Raw genomic sequence first — 17521 nt, 5'->3', positions numbered from 1 at the left:
GTTATTATGTTCATGGTCCAGTCTGGGATTGTTTTGACACTTTAGAGAACCTTTAATGGAATCCTGGGGTTGAGTTTTAACAGACTGGGTGGGGTTAGAGGTGGTGGGCGGAGCCTCTGAACAGGAGCAAAAAGCGGCCTTTGACCAACAGACAGTTAACAGAGCCTGAGCCGAGGGAGACACACCAACACTACCAGAGAACCAGGAGAACCAGGAGAACCAGGAGAACCAGGATCAGCAGAGAAACCAAGGTAGAAAAGTGATTATTAAACTGATCCAAACAAGTAAACAAACATGTTTATTAGTTACAGTAACTAATGTTTGTGTACATTACATTTACACACTTCAATGTCATTAATAATCACAGATGAAACTAGAATCCTTCATTGATCATGTGACCTGTCAATAATCAGGTGATTGATCGTTTAGTGCTGCCTCCTGCAGGAACTCAGTGTTACTACACACACTCACACACACAGCACAAAGTTCACTTACACCAAAATAACACCGCGTGTGTGTTATCTGTCCCACACAGTGTGTGTGTGTGAAGGCGTGGTCTACTATATCTGTCTCAGGCTGAGCTGCTGCTCTACGTCTTTGCCCTGCCCGTTGTCTGTCAGGCTGATTGGCTGCTCTGTGTGTGTTGCACTGAACTGAGCCTTGTGTTTCCATGGTAACGGCCCTGTGTGTGTTCCAGGTTCTTGGTGAACCTCCTTTAAACATGGACGGGGGTCACAGGCGTTGGGTTCTCAAGCCTTTGTCTCCAGTACTGCAGCCATCTGACCTTCGGATCATCAGCTCTGGCCCCGCCCCCTTGACCTCGGGTCACCTGAGGTTGCCCCAGGAAGACGAGGACAGTGCGGTAGTGGAGGCGATTCAGGTCTCTGTGTCTCAGGACGGGAGCAGCAGTGAGGAGTGGGTTCCCAGCAGCCCCAGCAGTGATGGTTCTCTGAGCGGGTTCTACTCCTTCGTGGAGGACCCGGACAGTCCCGAGGCGGGTCTAAACCAGGCCTGGATGGTCTCAGCACAGCGCCGTGCTCAGCTAGCCACACTGAAGGAGGGGCAGGGGTTCACACTGCAGACCTACAGTGGCAGCAGGAGACCAGAGAGTCTGTTCCCTGAAGGAGACCAAGACTGTCGCTACAGATCAGAAGAACTGGAACCAATGGAGGGGCGAGATGAGGAGATCCGTCAGGAGATCATCCACAGTCAGGCACCGAGGAGGAGTCCGGAGGGCCTGAGCGAGCTGGAGTGGAAGAACCAGGTCATTGGTTCCCCCGAGAACATCGACAAGGAGCAGATCAACTTCACCGTCGCCCGACAGCAGTTCCTGAAGATGGAAGAGGAGCAGCTGAGGAATGTTCTGGGGCCTTCCAGACTCTCCAGGAATCATCTGCGTTTTTCCTCAGAACCTGATGTTTTTACGTCCAGGACAGAGGTCACAAACCAGACCCTGAAGGATGTCTTTAACTCCACACACAGTTCTCAGAGTAACATCAGCCCCGTATCAGAGGAACTGCAGGATCTGTCAGTGAACCGGACCAGCATCTCCTCATGTGATACTCCAATTGAACAAGAGATCCGACGAGCTCTTCAGCGGGAAGAAAGTTTGAGGTTCTCTCGAGGTTTGAAGCTCGGTGACGGACCGTCAGAGATGATCCAAATCAGAAGAAAACCGTTCTCCTCTCCGCTGACGCCCATTCGTCCCCGAGACAAGAGCCGGGTCAGTTTCATGTTCCAAAGGGACTTCCAGAACCAAAGGGCAGGACCTCAGGAGAACCATGAACAGGTGCATGAGAGGAAGGATTCCTACCTTGTGGACAAACCCAGCACTGCAGAGAAGCTTCAGCCTGAACATGGAGGACTCTCTCACCACCGTCATTTTAAAGATTACGAGTTGAACTCTATGCCCTCAGGGGAACAACTGAGTTCTTCTCTCTCAGAAGGTTCTGGTTCCTGGCACTCAAACATGGAGTCAAGCGGCCTCATGTTTAGAAAGAGCCCAGCTACAGACTATATCCAGAAGGAGATCCAGGATGTTCTGAAACGAGAGAAAGAGCTGAGTAACCTCTGCAGGTCTGAGAATAAAATCTACTCCTTCAATGCAGGGGAACAAAGAACCAGAAGAACCACTAGTAGTCTAACAGGTACGTACAGAGCAGAACCTTCTGCCCAGACCACATAACGCACCACACGGTCTGATACAGAGACCATCATAAGATCTACCTATCTATAAAGCAAGGAAGTTGTGTGTGTGTGTGTGTGTTCCTCAAATATCTCTGCGGATCAGGATCAGACAGATCTGAGACTTTCAACATGGCTGCTGCTTGGTTCAAGGGTGTGCCACGTCAGATTTGTTTGGACTGCAATGACACCGTTAATAAATTATTTCATAAATGCTTTACAAATTCTGTGTGTATCTAAACTGACTGTTGTGGATTAATGACACTAAACGAGTCTGGACTGAGTCTGTTCTAGTCTGAGGAGATCTGGATCCAAGGACAACAAACTAGAATCAGAATAGATGGGGTTCAACTCCCTACAGTGTCCTTGCTAAAAGCCAAAATATATAAAAACACAATAGTTATCACTCTACACATTTCACAACAAACCTAAATGTCTCTGATGTCACACCTTCAAACAACCTCATTTAACCATCCATGAAAAAGCTACTGGCCCCTCCCACTTTATTATAGCTATACACACTTCCTACGAGCACTGACCTAGTGAATATAAATAGTAATACATTTTATTTGTTTGATAACACCTTTCAAGTCACCCAAGGTCACCTTTACATAGGAGGCACCCATGGTACTGTGGTTAGCAGAGGGTGTGTGAGGGGCTGTAGTCATGGTGGGGGTCACAGAGATAAGTGGGGTCTAGATGGTGAAGAGCTTTGTATATGGGGGGGGTCCAGTGAGGAGGGCAGGGATGTGACGAATGAACTAGGATTTCAGTGCTGGACTATGACAGTGATGGGCGGAGTCTAAAGATGTTTTTGAGGTGGAAGAAGGTAGTCCAAGTGATGTTTCTAATGTAAGGTACCACATGAGAGGGTGCTGTACAGAATGAGGCCAAGGCTCTTGACTTGGGGGGGGGGGGGGGGGGGGTACAGAGAATCCATTGATGATGGTGGTGGGTGGGGCTGGGGTGTGTTGTGAGCTGGTGAGGGTGGATTTGACCATAGAGACCATCAAAGGTTAAACTGAAACACGATCAAGAGGAAAATGAATTATTGGTTCTGGGAGACCATGAACATCACAGCTTTGATCTTTTCTCTATTGGACCAAACGGTTGAGAACCATCAAAGAACGCTGATTCTGCACAAACATGACCTCATAACTACCAAACAGTCAAAGTCCAGATCAATCATTACACTGCTGACACGACAACGGTCGTCATTGTGTTACTCTGTGTTTCAGACCTGACTCCGCCTCCTTTGACCAATCAGCTCTCAGAGCGTCACAGAGTGGAGAGCAGAGTGAGTCTGAAACAGATCATCTTCATCTTCATCAGTGTGAGAGCAGCCTAACAGCTGATTGTTTGTTTGTTTGTAGTACGCTGGAATCCATCCAGTAGATGACATTAACAATAAGGTTGGTTCATTACATCTGAAACACTGTTTACACCTTCAGATCAATCAGATCAATCAGATCAAACCAAACCAAAATGGTTCCACTACAGACCAGCAGCAGTAAATGTATGTTTATGGTTTCAGGTTGTTGAATCAACTCGTGTTGTCCGACATAAAAACCAGCGAGCTCTGCGTTGGGAGGCTGGAGTGTTTGCCAACCAGGAGAACCAGGAGGAGAACCAGTAGGAGAACCAGTAGGAGAACCAGGACCATGTGGTTGAGGAACACCTGTCTAATCAGAGCTAACTCAACAGCTCCTCCTACTGGTGGATGATCAGAATGTTTATCATGTGATCAGATTAATGATAATGGATCAGAAACAGCTTCATTAAAGTCTGATTGTTATTATTAATAATTAGATTTTCATTATTGATCAGGGTTGATATGATCTGTAGTTAACTCTGATCAATTCAAATGTTCTTCACTTTCAATCAATCAATAAAGTCATCAGAAAGAACGATATGTTACAAATATATTCTGTGTGAGCGTGAGAGAGTCACGTGACTGATCTGCAGTCACACTGAAGGATTCCTCGTGCACGCGCTCACCGACCGACGCTGCACCAATCAGCTGCGCGCGCACACACACTGTAGCGCGGACTGTGAATCAGTGTGTGTTCACCAACTGACCACGGTGAGTCACACACACACACACACACACACTGTAGAGACGCGCGATTCGTTCAGTTCGAGTCTCCTCACTGTGTGTGTGTGTGTGTGTGTGTGTGTGTGTGTGTGTGTGTGTGTGTGTGTGTGTGTGTGTGTGTGTGTGTGTGTGTGTGTGTGTGTGTGTGTGTGTGTGTGTGTGTGTGTGCGTGCGTGTTGCAGGTGATGATGAGGACATCATCAGAGACGATGAAGGAAAGACCTAAAGACAGTTTGAGTCTGCTGCCATGTTTTTACTTTGTGGAGGTAACACACGTACACACACGTACACACACTTACAGCTGTCTGTCCCATGAATCCTGGATCAATAGATCCTGATATGTGTGCGTTAGCTTCAGCTAACCAAACATTCTCTGTCCTATGAAGCAGGATATAAACATGTTCACTAACCCAGGGAGGTTTATTCCATAAAGTACGTTAAGTTCAAACTCTGAGTATGTTCAGGCTCAAATGATGAAACTCTGAGTATCTCATTCATAAACATGAGGTATGTTTATCTCTGAGTATGTTACCATGGTAACATTGTCTGTGAACTAAACCTGGTCACTGACAGGTTTTATCAAAGAAACCCTGGGTTTCTACCTGGCTCCGCCCACCTGAACACTTTAATGAACCTTAACACTTTTCTCTGAAACACATTAGTGACATCACACACCACAGACGTGTTCACATCATTAATAATGTTGTGTTGATTTATGTTATTTTTAATCAAACAGTAATTTTCTTTCTAACATTATAGATGTAAATCATTAAGTGAAAGTCACTGAGAGGTTGATCTACATTAGCATCAGTCACTGTGTTTATATCCAGTGTAACAGGAGGACTCTCTATGCAGACATCCTATGATGCTGACACGTCTCCTCAGACACATTTTATTATTATTATTCACCACTCGTCACATCACTGAAGAGATAAAGTGATGAAGTGATCATAAAGTGTTATTAATTACAGGTGATTTAATCACTATAATCATTGAAGACTGAACACATCTTTAGAACAGGATCATATTCATCAAACACTGACTTATTTCACCATCAGGGTGAATAAATCACTCTATTCAAGGTTGTTATCTCTGATCCATTGATGATGGCTTTTTACCACACGCATACACGTCATTAACCCAAGGTTTACATACTCAGGGTTTATTGATCCACTTCATACCAGCTGTAATGAATCAGATACACAGAGTTTATCATGGAGGGTATGTTGACCTAGAGTTTATGGATAAACTCAGAGTTTGTTAAACCTCCTTTATGGAACACACCTCTGGTGAGTTCAGCCAGCGCTCCTGTGACGGGGGCGGAGTTAGCAGCGTCAGACCAATCACAATCGCAGAGAAACTGTCGAGAGTAATGTATGTCACAATTGAGGAATAATTCTTTAAAAATATGATGAATTATAATCAATAACTCCAACGAAAAACAAGAGAAGTGATGTCACTGTTAATGATCAATATTAATCCATGGGATGATATACGGACAGTTTCACTTTATTACAGCACACGCGTGTTTCTATTGAATTTATCTCACACACACACACACACACACACACACACATACACACACATACACACACACACACACACACACAGTAGCATCAGCTTCATTACATAGAGAATGAATGAGTTTATGCTTCATCAGCTGACTATAGATCAGTTCATCACATGTAAATCTATATCTTTCCTAATTGATGTCATCGCTAAATGAAATGATTAATTAATTCATTGATAATGTTTATATTCTAAACTCAGCTGTCTGATCTGCTCCAACCAGGAACAACTAACAATGGGCAGCTCAGTTTACAAGAGATCTGATTGGTCAGGGGGCGGGGCTTTAGTACTTGCTCATATCTGATCTACTTCATAACCTGGCCAGACCAAACTTAGTTACCGTGGTGATTTAGCCTAAGTTACCGTGGTGATTGAGCCCACTAAGACATTATCCAGCATCGTAGTACAGCACAGACTGATTAAATCCAGGAAATTAGAGATTGATTAAATAGGGCTGTTTTTTTTAGCTAAAGAGCTGAGCTGACAGCAGCTAAAGAGCAGAGCGGAGCTCACAGAGGAATTTATTTACTAAACATGAACTTTTTCTTCTGAGAAATGATACGATACCTCAACATCAAACTCTATCATTTACCATCTGACTCTGGCTCTGAGGTAATCATCTACTGCTTTTTTATTTGCTGGCTCAACTGGAAAGCTAAGTAGCAAGCTAGCTAGCTACAAGTAGCAAGCTAACTAGCAGAAGAATGGCTCTTTCCACAACAGAATACAGCAGTCTTCTCCAAAAGATTACTGAACTGGAGACTTCAGTGCGAGGAATACAAGTAAACATTGAGGTTAATGGACACTGTGGATATGATAATGATACGACAGTGGATAAAGCTAACTCGCTACCAGCCCGTGCTAACAAAGCTATCAGGCCTAGGGAGGATCCTGTTCTTGTTGATAAGCCAACAGGTGTGAGTCCTCCCTGGAACACTCTGGGAGCTAAGCCTAAGAAAAAGTCATATCCACTTCAAAGGCTAACGGGCCGAGCAAAGCGCCCTGATATCAATAATGAGACGGACTGGCCTGCACTCCCTTCGCAGACTGCAGCCTCAACATCAACTCCCTTGTCTGCCCAGGCACAAAAGTGGACATCTGCTAAAGGCAGGAGCATCATCAAGTCACAAACCCAGTTTCATGTAGAACTGGGTAATCGATTCGCCCCACTGCTGAATGACCAAGGATCTGCTCTAATGAGGTCAACACACAACCTTCTGGAACTGTGAAGACTGAAAGTGCTTCAGGAAAACAAAAGTGACATGGTAGGCCAAAGGAACAACCTCACACACTGATAGTGGGAGACGTTTCTGTTAAAGATGCTCAGAAGATGTTTAGCAGCAACGTGAAAGTGATCTGTTTACCTAATGACACAGTATCAGACCTGGCTGACAAAATCTTGCATATCGTTGCAGATTACCCACATTTGAAAAATGTTGTGATTCATTTTGGGTTAAATGATTTAGCCAAGGAGGAGTCTGAGGTGTTAAAGCTGGATTTCACCCATCTGCTAAAAACTGTGAGCTGTTTACAGCCTAAAGTGTTCATCAGTGGCCCGATACCTCCAGTCCACAAAGGAGATCTGAAATTCTCAAGGATTTACTCTTTGAATAAATTTCTGTTTTCAGCTTGTGCTGCCCTTTCACTAAATTTTATAGAAAATGTTCCTATTTTTTGGGAACGTGGTCATCTTTTTAGAGCAGATGGACTGTGTCTAAACAAGGCTGGAGTAAAACTGTTCACATCCAACTTATTTAACTTCACCAGTCACACTGCTATCAGTTCTGATAAAGACAGAGGACAACATGTACCATCAGAGAACAAAACAACAAGGAAAGAACATGGAGTCCATGAACTTCCAGCAAGAATTCAAAATCACCAAAATGAAGAGGTCAACCCAACCCCCGCATCTCAGGACCCACCTGCTTCACCCCAAAATTCACCTACTTCCACCTCATCCAGCTTCTCTCCTACCCCTGCCTTCTTGGATTTAACTGCCCAGATGAACGAGCTGGTTCTGGCTGGTACAAGACTGACACCCCACCCTTTACCCCACCATGGTCCCATCTTATCTCCTCTAAAGAACCAATCTGCACCACCCATCCCTCCTCAGTGATACCAGGCCCAGGATCACTCTTCTCCTCAGGCCAGATGTGTTCATCTTAGAGCGACACAGGTCTGATGTGTGCTGGGTCTAGACTGCAATAGCTCTATTTTTAGGAACAACCAGAAAAAGTCAGGGCCCTATGGAGTTAATGCAGCTTCTTTAATTCCTGTGGTGACAGGTAACACAGGTAAAATTGTGAAATTAAAGAAAAGCAAAAAGCTTAATAGAGATAAAAATTTGACTCCTATAACATGTCATCCAAAAAGTCCACCAGTGTCTCCAGTAAAGTCTTTAAAATTAGCTCTTCTTAATGTTAGATCTCTTGTTAACAAGTCACTAATAATTAATGATATTATTTTGACACATCACTTGGACTTTTTATTTCTTAATGAAACATGGTTGAATGATGGTATCAGTAATACTATTCTCAATGAAAGTTCACCACAAGACTTTATTTATTTAAATAAGTGTCGTACTCACAGGAAAGGTGGTGGAGTTGCTGCCATTATTAAATCAATATTTCAGTGCAAAGAAATAATATTTGGTGATTTTATCTCCTTTGAATATATGTCATTCTTACTGAAGGGTGATTCAAGAGTTCTGTTTTTAGTCGTTTATAGACCCCCAAAATATTCTGGAGAATTCATGGATGAGTTTGCTGAACTGCTGTCAGTTGTATGCACTGAATACAACTTTTTAATAATAACAGGTGACTTAAATATTCATGTAGACAATAACATGGACAATACTGCCAAAGAACTGTATGCTTTAATGGATACTTTTGGTCTTACACAACATGTGACTGGTCCGACACACACTCAAGGTCACACTTTGGATCTTTGTTTAAAGAAAAGGTACATAAATGACAACACGTGCACAGTTTATGGAAGCCATAGCAATGACACCAACATTGAGTGCTGAGACAGTTGATGATCTTCTGGATGAGTATAATAGAAACGTCTGTAATGTCATAGATGTGGTGGCTCCAATCAAAACTAAGAGAAAACCAAACACACAGAAAACACCTTGGAGGAGGACTGAGATAATGCAGAATTTGAAATCTGACTGTAGAAGAGCTGAGCGTAAATGGAGATCAACAAAACACCAAATTCATCTAGAACTATACAAAATAAGTCTGTGAAAATTCAATGATGGCTTGTTCAAAGCAAGGCAGCAATACTTTTCTGAAATTATTGCTATAAACGTCAACAACTCTCGCACGTTGTTTTCTGTAATTGAAAAGCTCACAACCCCCCAGATCAGATAGCCCCTGAATTACTGTCAGCTGGAAAATGCAATGAATTTACTGTATATTTCAATGTAAAAATACAATGAATAAGTTCAAACATCAGAACAAACCAGCAAAATCACAAAAAGCTTGAACAGCTTCAACCACTGAGGGAGGAGTCAACTACAATGTTAGAGTTTATTACAGTGAACCCAAAAACAATAGAGGAAACTGTTCAGCAGCTGAATTCATCAACGTGTTGCCTTGACACAAAACCCTCAAACTTCTTTAAAACTGTTGTAAAGTCATTGATCACTGATTAGTATCAGATAATTAACTGATCATTCCAATCAGGCACCGTACCAAAATCCCTGAAAGAAGCTGCTGTTAAACCTCTGTTAAAAAGAGAACACTGGATGCCTCTATACTGGCTAACTATAGACCAATCAGAACCTTCCATTCATGGCCAAGATCATTGAGAAGGTGGTCTTCAACCAACTGAGTCAATTCTTAACATTCAACAAAATATTTGATAAATTTCAGTCAGGTTTTCGTTCTCATCACATCACTGAAACTGATCTGATCAAAGTGATCAATGACATAAGGTTGAACACTGATTCAGGAAAAGTATCTGTTCTCATTCTATTGGATCTAAGTCTACATTTGACACTGTAGATCATACAAGTTTGTTGCACAGATTGTAAACATGGGTTGGACTAAATGTTAAAGTAATGGTTTAAGTTCTACTTGGAGGATCAAAGGTATTTTATAAACATTGTAAACTTTGAATCTGACAGATTACCAATGTCCTGTGGGGTTCCTCAGGGATCTGTTCTTGGACCTCTTCTGTTTAGCCTTTATATGCTTCCTTTAGGACACATTTTACACAACTGTAAGGTTGATTATCAGAGCTACGCAGATGACACACAACTATATCTATCACTGAACCCAGATGACTATGGTCCCATTGAGGTGTTGTGTGACTGTTTAGAAAAAGTAAACTGATGGATGAGTGAAAACTTCCTTCAACTAAACCATGACAAGATGGAGGTGATTGTCTTTGGTAACAAGGAAAAGAGGACTGCTGTCAGCAAGTATCTGAGTCTGGATCTTTAGAAGATAAAGACCAAGTCAAAAACCTTGGTGTTCTGATTGACTCAGATCTGACATTCAGCATCAGATCAAATCTATCACAAAAACATCTTCTACCACCTAAAGAACATCTCCAGAGTGAAAGGTTTAATGACTCAGAAAGATCAGGAGAAACTGGTCCATGCTTTTATCTCCAGCAGACTGGACTATTGTAATGGTCTTCATCAAACATCTACAGCTGGTTCAGAACGCTGCAGCTCAGGTCTGAACCAGAACAAAGAGGTCAGAACACATTACACTGGCTCCCAGTCAGCCTCAGAGGAGACTGTAAAGTTCTGCTGCTGGTTATAAATGTGTGAATGGGTTTGGTCCAGAATACATCAGTGAGATGTTAGTCAGGTATGAACCCAGCAGGTCTCTGAGATCTATGGACACAGGTCAGATAGTGGAGCCCAGAGCTCACAGTAACCATGGTGATGCTGTGTTTAGTTGTTATGCTGCAAAGAAGTGGAACAAACTGCAGCAGAGCTGAAGTCAGCATCACATGTGAACATTTTTAAATCAAAGTTAAAGGAACTTTTTTATCTACTGTATATGATTGAGAGAGATTTATGGTCATGTTGATGATGTCATGATGATTTTACTGATGATTTTAAATGTTCTTATTGATTTTAAACAATTTAATGTTTTATCATGTAAAGCACATTGAGTTGCCTTGTGTATGAAATGTGCTATACACATAAAGTTGCCTTGCCTACTGTGTTGTTTAGTTTTTATTGTTGTTTACAGCTGCCGGTGGCCGCCTCCTCCCTGCTCTCTCTCTACGTGCTGCAGCGTGGCGCCGCCCTCCGTCCGGCCCCCGCTGGTTTTCATTGCTTGGACCCTCTCCTCAGTAAACCATACGTAGATGGAGGAGATGAGCTGGTTCCTCTGCTGATGCTTCTCAGCCTGGCCTTCGCCGCACCCGCCGCCTCCGTACGCTGGTCTTTACTGTTGTTGTTGTTGTTGTTGTTGTTGTTGTTGTTCACTCCATGCCTCAGGTTGTGTGTGTTTGGTGCAGATCATGCTGGTTGAAGGAATCATTTCCTTCCTTCAGACGACTTCAAACAGCCAAAGAAAATTCAACTGTAACGTTTTCCTCAGACGGACGGTTCACTTTGTAGGTCAGTACGTCTGTTACTGTCTGTTACCATCAGTAACCGTCCGTAACTCCCCTGTTTGTCTGTCTGTCTCTTTCAGGTGTGCATGTCTTTGGTCTGTGTCTCACGGCTCTGATCACTGACATCATCCAGCTGGTCACAGGTAGCCACTCCCCTTTCTTCCTGACCGTCTGTCGACCCAATTATACGCTGGCAGGTGGAGCCTGTGACACAAACGCTTACATCACCAAAGACATTTGCTCTGGACACGACCAGCATGCCATCATGGCCGCCAGGTGAGTGACCCTATGTGTGGGCATGGCTTGTTCTGGTCACATGACTGATGTTGTTACTATTGTGAATTTATCAAATACTATTATCCAAAGTATTATAATATATCAGTTACCACAACTAACACACACACACTGTGTAATGATGGCCTTCTGAAGACTGTCCCTTTAAGGGAGCCATGGTTACGTGAGGCCAGAGTTGAGTCATCCTGTCTACTTCCTGATCAATACTGAGCGCATGGACAGAGTTTAATGTTACTTTTCTGTTTTCGTCCCGTCTGAAACAATGTCAGCAGTGTTTGATCTTCTCTGCTTACAATAAACGTGCAGTCAGAACGGGAAAGAGGTGGGGCTTAGTTAAGATAGACAGAGGAGAAAACCAACCAACGCATACCCTGCGTCTGCACGTCTACACGTCTGATCTACATTTCCCATAGACTTAGAATGAGTAGACGGGCACAAGTCACGTCTGAATGTGTGTTTGTAGACGTGTTAACGTCTGCAGACGCTTTAATGTGCATACACACACACACACACTCGTGTGTGTATAATGTACATACACATTAAAGCGTACACACACATACGCCACACCTAGATGTACACCTAACAAACATAAATATATCAGTCACACGTAGACACAGGTGTGACATTAGTGAAGTTATAGTGATCATGTGACCTTCACTATGTAGCACCGTCTATGTGACATGTAAACACTTGGTCCTGCGTCCAGGTGTGTACACATGTGCAGGCTTGTAAGTGTGTGTGTGTGTGAGTGTATAACAGACCACCATTTAGTCTGGTTACAGTCTGTGTCACTACACCCATTCATAGAGTGGTAGTGACTGTAGTGTTACACTCTGAGTCAGATCATTGCTGTGATTGGACAGAATATAACACTCAACACACACACACACTTTCTGATGTGCACGCGTGTACACGTCTGCACACGTAAGCATCTAATATTTTAATTAAGTAGGGTTATTAAGTGTTTACACATCACGCAGGTGCTACATAGTGAAGGTCACATGATCACTATAACTTCACTCACACCACACCTGTCACTACACCTAACTACTGACTACTGAACTTTTTGGTCACTTCGTGTGTGTGTGTGTGTGTGTGTGTGTGTGTGTGTGTGTGTGTGTGTGTGTGTGTGTGTGTGTGTGTGTGTGTGTGTGTGTGTGTGTGTGTGTGTGTGTGTGTGTGTGTGTGTGTGTGTGTGTGTGTTACAGAATCCTAAAGGTAAAATAACTTTAGAAATGATGAGTCATGCTACAGCTGCTTTTGTTTTGATGTTGTGATTTGTTTTCTCTGCACTGACAGGAAGTCGTTTCCTTCCCAGCATGCAACTCTCTCTGCCTTTGCAGCTGTTTATGTCTCTGTGAGTAAACAAATATTTGAGATGTGAGTTTATCTAAATCACCTGCAGGGGTCAGCGTTCAGTAGTAGTTACTCACAGTAACTATGTGTGTTTGACCCTCAGATGTATTTTAACGCCACACTCTCTGACGTCTCCAAGCTGCTCAAACCACTGCTGGTCTTCCTGTTCTCCATCTCAGCCGCTCTGATTGGTTTAACTCAGATCACTCAGCATCGCAGCCATCCAATCGATGTCTACGCTGGCTTTTTCATCGGAGCCTTCATCGCCGTATACTTGGTTCGTACACTACACACACCTTCAGTTGATGTTTGCTGCTGTTGTCAGGGTAACATACTGTGAAGTAAATGTCCCTAATGTATTACACACTACATACTCGATATAATATAATATAATATAGTATATACTGTCTACTATATGATTAATGTGAGTAGTACGTTAGGACTCTTTAACCAATGAGACCCTTGCCTTAATGAAGGATTTGATCTTTCTTTCTTCAGGCGCTTCATGCCGTGGCCAACTTTGAGTGGTCTGAGGACGCTGCTGTAGCTGACCCCCTTCCACCACTGAAGGACGACCCCCTGCGAGCGCTGACAGAGCGAGGGCACGACTCCATCTACCACAAAGGCCCCGCCTCCGCCTCAGAGAGTCAGGACGAGCTCCCGGCCGTCGTGCAGACGGAGGAGCCAACTTCTGCCCGTGGGTCCATGGGCAAGGACACTATGCTCACCTTCAGCAACTCCCTCCCCAGGACCAGCATCTTGGTTAGCGAGGACCCCGACAAGGGGGGGCCCCCAGCAGAGCCCCAGCTGAAGGCCCTGGACCCCCTGGTGTCAGAGTGGAGGCTACGATCCTTGCAGCTGAGAGAGAAGCAGGAAGGAACCCGGAATCCCACCACTCCTCCAGGAGGGGGCGGGGCCATTCCCATCCTTCCTCCAGGAGGGGGCAGGGCCGTCCCCACCTTGAGGCCACCTCAGGTTGAGGATGCAGGGCCGCCACCGATTTCCCCGAAGAGCGCCGTGACTCGAGCCAAGTGGTTGGCCATCAGAGAGAAGAGCTCAGCCAATCAGCCGCGCCTCCTGCAGGTGGTGGCTCTGTCTAAACAGCAGGGTTTAAAAAAAAGAGAGTGGGCGGAGCCAAACACAACACACACACACGCCTCAGTTCGTCCAAACCTCAACAACACTTTCTTCTTCTCTGGCCGACTCTCACCCTGCAGTTCTGAGGACACGCCTATTTCATTCTCCCCACAACTCCAGGCTCCGCCCACCTCACCCTCCCCACTGGCCGACCCTTCACTTCATGCTCAGTGCCAAGAGACTGTGACGAAGAGAAGAACAGGAAGTATTAGGGATGGAGACTTTCAAAATAAAAGCCTTTTTTAGGAAAGATGAGTGTTAGTGACTGATGATGTAACAACAATAACATGTGAACATCCCATAATGTCTGTGTGGAACTCAGAGGGCCACCCCTCTTTAGAGGTCCACCCCTTGTTTGAGGTCCGCCCCTCGTTGAAGGGCCATCCTAAGCTAAAGATCCGCCCCTCGTTAAAGGGCCACCACTTGTTAAAGTGTAAGTCCACCATAATATCTGATCAGATATGAACTAATCTAGTTTATTGATCCTGGTCCCACTCTTCACATTTTAGTCTAAGTATTTAAATGTAGTGTATTTAATAGTAAATATTAGGGTTACTGCCCTCTATGGGTTGAATGTTGCTATTACAATAGAATGTTTCTATTGGCTGAGATTAAATCAGTCACTGTTGGCCCCGCCCCCTCCTATCAAAGATGGAAGAGGCACTGGTTTCCTCGTGTCGTAACTACTCCAGAAGCCACGCCCACAATCACAGCATTTTTTTAATTTTTCCTGAGTGGCAGGTCAGAGAAAACCTGAGAGTGGACGAACACTAAAGGTCCGCCCCTCTAACCCGCTTGGGTGAAGGTTTTGATGTGTGCAGAGGAGGAGCTCAGCTCACAGCCTCTATTTATACCTTTATTTCAGCAAACATAGTCTGTCATTACACTTCCTGTTGTTCCAGTCGAGTATGTTGCCATGGCAACATTCCAACATTGTTTATTCATTATTATGCTCCTGATGATGTCATAGAAATATGTGATAAAACACACACACGCACAGTATGTATTATGGTGTATTATGATCTGTCTGTGATGGTTGCTATAGTGATTCTGAGCATGTTTGTTTTGTGGCTGTGGTACTCTCTGATTGGTCGAAGCATTGTGAATGTAACAGCCAACATGAAATTAAATATTAATCCAAACAAAGCTGCTTTGATCACAATGTCATTAATTAGTCCTGGAGCCAAGTGTTAATGACGACCAACACCATGTGACTGTTGGACAGCCTGTGATTGGTCAGTGTGTTCATGTTGCATGAGCCAATGTTAAACAGCTGAACACTGTTTTGTTTCATCAGATCAATAAACAAATGAAATGTTTATCCAGCTGTGAACAATAATTTATTATTACAAGAAAATTGTGTCATTGATTACGTCCAACACGATCAGTTAGAGTTCAGTGATGGAGCAGCATGTTGTTACCTACATCTGAGGAACACAACGTCAGACATGTTAGAACATCAGCTCTAAGAGTAAAGAACCTGTTGATCAGGTTTGGGCCAAAACCACATCAGATCTACCACCCGTTATCAAACCCATCCTGACAGTCCGCACTGAGGGCTAGCTAATCCATCCTGACAGTCCGTACTGAGAGTTAGCTAACCCATCCTGACAGTCCGCACTAAGGGCTAGCTAACCCGTCCTGACAGTCCGTACTGAGGGCTATCTAAGCCATCCTGACAGTCCGCACTGAGGGTTAGCAAACCATCCTGACAGTCCGTACTGAGGTTTATCAAACCCATCCTGACAGTCCGCACTGAGAGTTAGCTAATCCATCCTGACAGTCCGTACTGAGAGTTAGCTAACCCATCCTGACAGTCCGCACTAAGGGCTAGCTAACCCGTCCTGACAGTCCGTACTGAGGTTTATCAAACCCATCCTGACAGTCCGCACTGAGAGTTAGCTAACCATCCTGACCGTCTGTACTGAGGGTTAGTTAACCCATCCTGACAGTCCGTACTGAGGGCTAGCTAACCCATCCTGACAGTCCGTACTGAGGGTTATCAAACCCATCGTGACAGTCCGCACTGAGGGCTAGCTAACCCATCCTGACAGTCCGTACTGAGGGTTATCAAACCCATCCTGACAGTCCGTACTGAGAGTTAGCTAACCCATCCTGACAGTCCGCACTAAGGGCTAGCTAACCCGTCCTGACAGTCCGTACTGAGGGCTATCTAAGCCATCCTGACAGTCCGCACTGAGGGTTAGCAAACCATCCTGACAGTCCGTACTGAGGTTTATCAAACCCATCCTGACAGTCCGCACTGAGAGTTAGCTAACCATCCTGACCGTCTGTACTGAGGGTTAGTTAACCCATCCTGACAGTCCGTACTGAGGGCTAGCTAACCCATCCTGACAGTCCGCACTAAGGGCTAGCTAACCCGTCCTGACAGTCCGTACTGAGGGCTATCTAAGCCATCCTGACAGTCCGCACTGAGGGTTAGCAAACCATCCTGACAGTCCGTACTGAGGTTTATCAAACCCATCCTGACAGTCCGCACTGAGAGTTAGCTAACCATCCTGACCGTCTGTACTGAGGGTTAGTTAACCCATCCTGACAGTCCGTACTGAGGGCTAGCTAACCCATCCTGACAGTTCGTACTGAGGGTTAGCTAACCCATCCTGACAGTCCGTACTGAGGGTTTCAAACCCATCGTGACAGTCCGCACTGAGGGCTAGCTAATCCATCCTGACAGTCCATACTGAGAGTTAGCTAACCCATCCTGACAGTCCGTACTGAGGGTTATCTAACAATCCTGAGAGTCCGTACTGAGGGTTAGCTAGCCCGTCCTGACAGTCCGCACTGAGGGTTAGCTAACAATCCTGACAGTCCGTACTGAGGGTTAGCTAACAATCCTGACAGTCCGCACTGAGGGTTAGCTAAACCTATCCTGACAGTCCGCACTGAGGGTTTGCTAATCTATCCTGACAGTCCGTACTGAGGGTTAGCTAACTATCCTGACAGTCCGCACTGAGGGTTAGCTAACCCATCCTGACAGTCCGCACTGAGGGCTAGCTAACCCGTCCTGACAGTCCATACTGAGGGTTCCAAACCCATCTTGACAGTCCGCACTGAGGGCTAGCTAACCCGTCCTGACAGTCCATACTGAGGGTTCCAAACCCATCTTGACAGTCCGCACTGAGGGTTAGCTAACCCATCCTGACAGTCCGTACTGAGGACTAGCTAACCAATCCTGACAGTCCTCACTGAGGGTTTCAAACCCATCCTGACAGTCCGCACTGAGGGTTTCAAACCCATCCTGACAGTCCGCACTGAGGGTTTCAAACCCATCCTGACAGT

General features: G+C 44.7%; 2 protein-coding genes across 2 annotated transcripts; both read left to right on the top strand.

Annotated features, from left to right (window-relative positions):
* Window positions 1-109: 109 nt before the first annotated feature.
* misp (mitotic spindle positioning) lies at window positions 110-4091 on the top strand. Its single transcript, XM_028444700.1, has 5 exons — window positions 110-251; window positions 698-2147; window positions 3423-3481; window positions 3558-3596; window positions 3719-4091. The coding sequence occupies exons 2-5, from the start codon at window positions 722-724 to the stop codon at window positions 3818-3820; spliced, it is 1626 nt and encodes a 541-aa protein (XP_028300501.1). The 5' UTR covers window positions 110-251; window positions 698-721; the 3' UTR covers window positions 3821-4091.
* A 40-nt stretch (window positions 4092-4131) lies between these two features.
* plppr3b (phospholipid phosphatase related 3b) lies at window positions 4132-14892 on the top strand. The gene is made up of 8 exons (XM_028444698.1): window positions 4132-4267; window positions 4462-4545; window positions 11065-11250; window positions 11336-11438; window positions 11515-11710; window positions 13028-13085; window positions 13188-13361; window positions 13583-14892. The coding sequence occupies exons 2-8, from the start codon at window positions 4465-4467 to the stop codon at window positions 14465-14467; spliced, it is 1683 nt and encodes a 560-aa protein (XP_028300499.1). The 5' UTR covers window positions 4132-4267; window positions 4462-4464; the 3' UTR covers window positions 14468-14892.
* The last annotated feature ends 2629 nt before the right edge of the window (window positions 14893-17521 follow it).

This window comes from Gouania willdenowi, chromosome 4, assembly GCF_900634775.1.
Source record: "Gouania willdenowi chromosome 4, fGouWil2.1, whole genome shotgun sequence".
Taxonomy (NCBI): domain Eukaryota; kingdom Metazoa; phylum Chordata; class Actinopteri; order Blenniiformes; family Gobiesocidae; genus Gouania; species Gouania willdenowi.
Note: the sequence above shows the minus strand (reverse complement) of the source record. Positions and strands in the feature narration are given on the sequence as shown.

Coding starts and splice junctions, on each gene's coding strand:
- plppr3b (XM_028444698.1), top strand. CDS start 4,465: ATGATGAGGACATCATCAGAGACGATGAAGGAAAGACCTAAAGACAGT. Junction 11,711..13,027: donor CATGCCATCATGGCCGCCAG/GTGAGTGACCCT, acceptor CTGCACTGACAG/GAAGTCGTTTCCTTCCCAGC. Junction 13,086..13,187: donor TTGCAGCTGTTTATGTCTCT/GTGAGTAAACAA, acceptor TTTGACCCTCAG/ATGTATTTTAACGCCACACT.
- misp (XM_028444700.1), top strand. CDS start 722: ATGGACGGGGGTCACAGGCGTTGGGTTCTCAAGCCTTTGTCTCCAGTA. Junction 2,148..3,422: donor AACCACTAGTAGTCTAACAG/GTACGTACAGAG, acceptor TCTGTGTTTCAG/ACCTGACTCCGCCTCCTTTG. Junction 3,597..3,718: donor TAGATGACATTAACAATAAG/GTTGGTTCATTA, acceptor TTATGGTTTCAG/GTTGTTGAATCAACTCGTGT.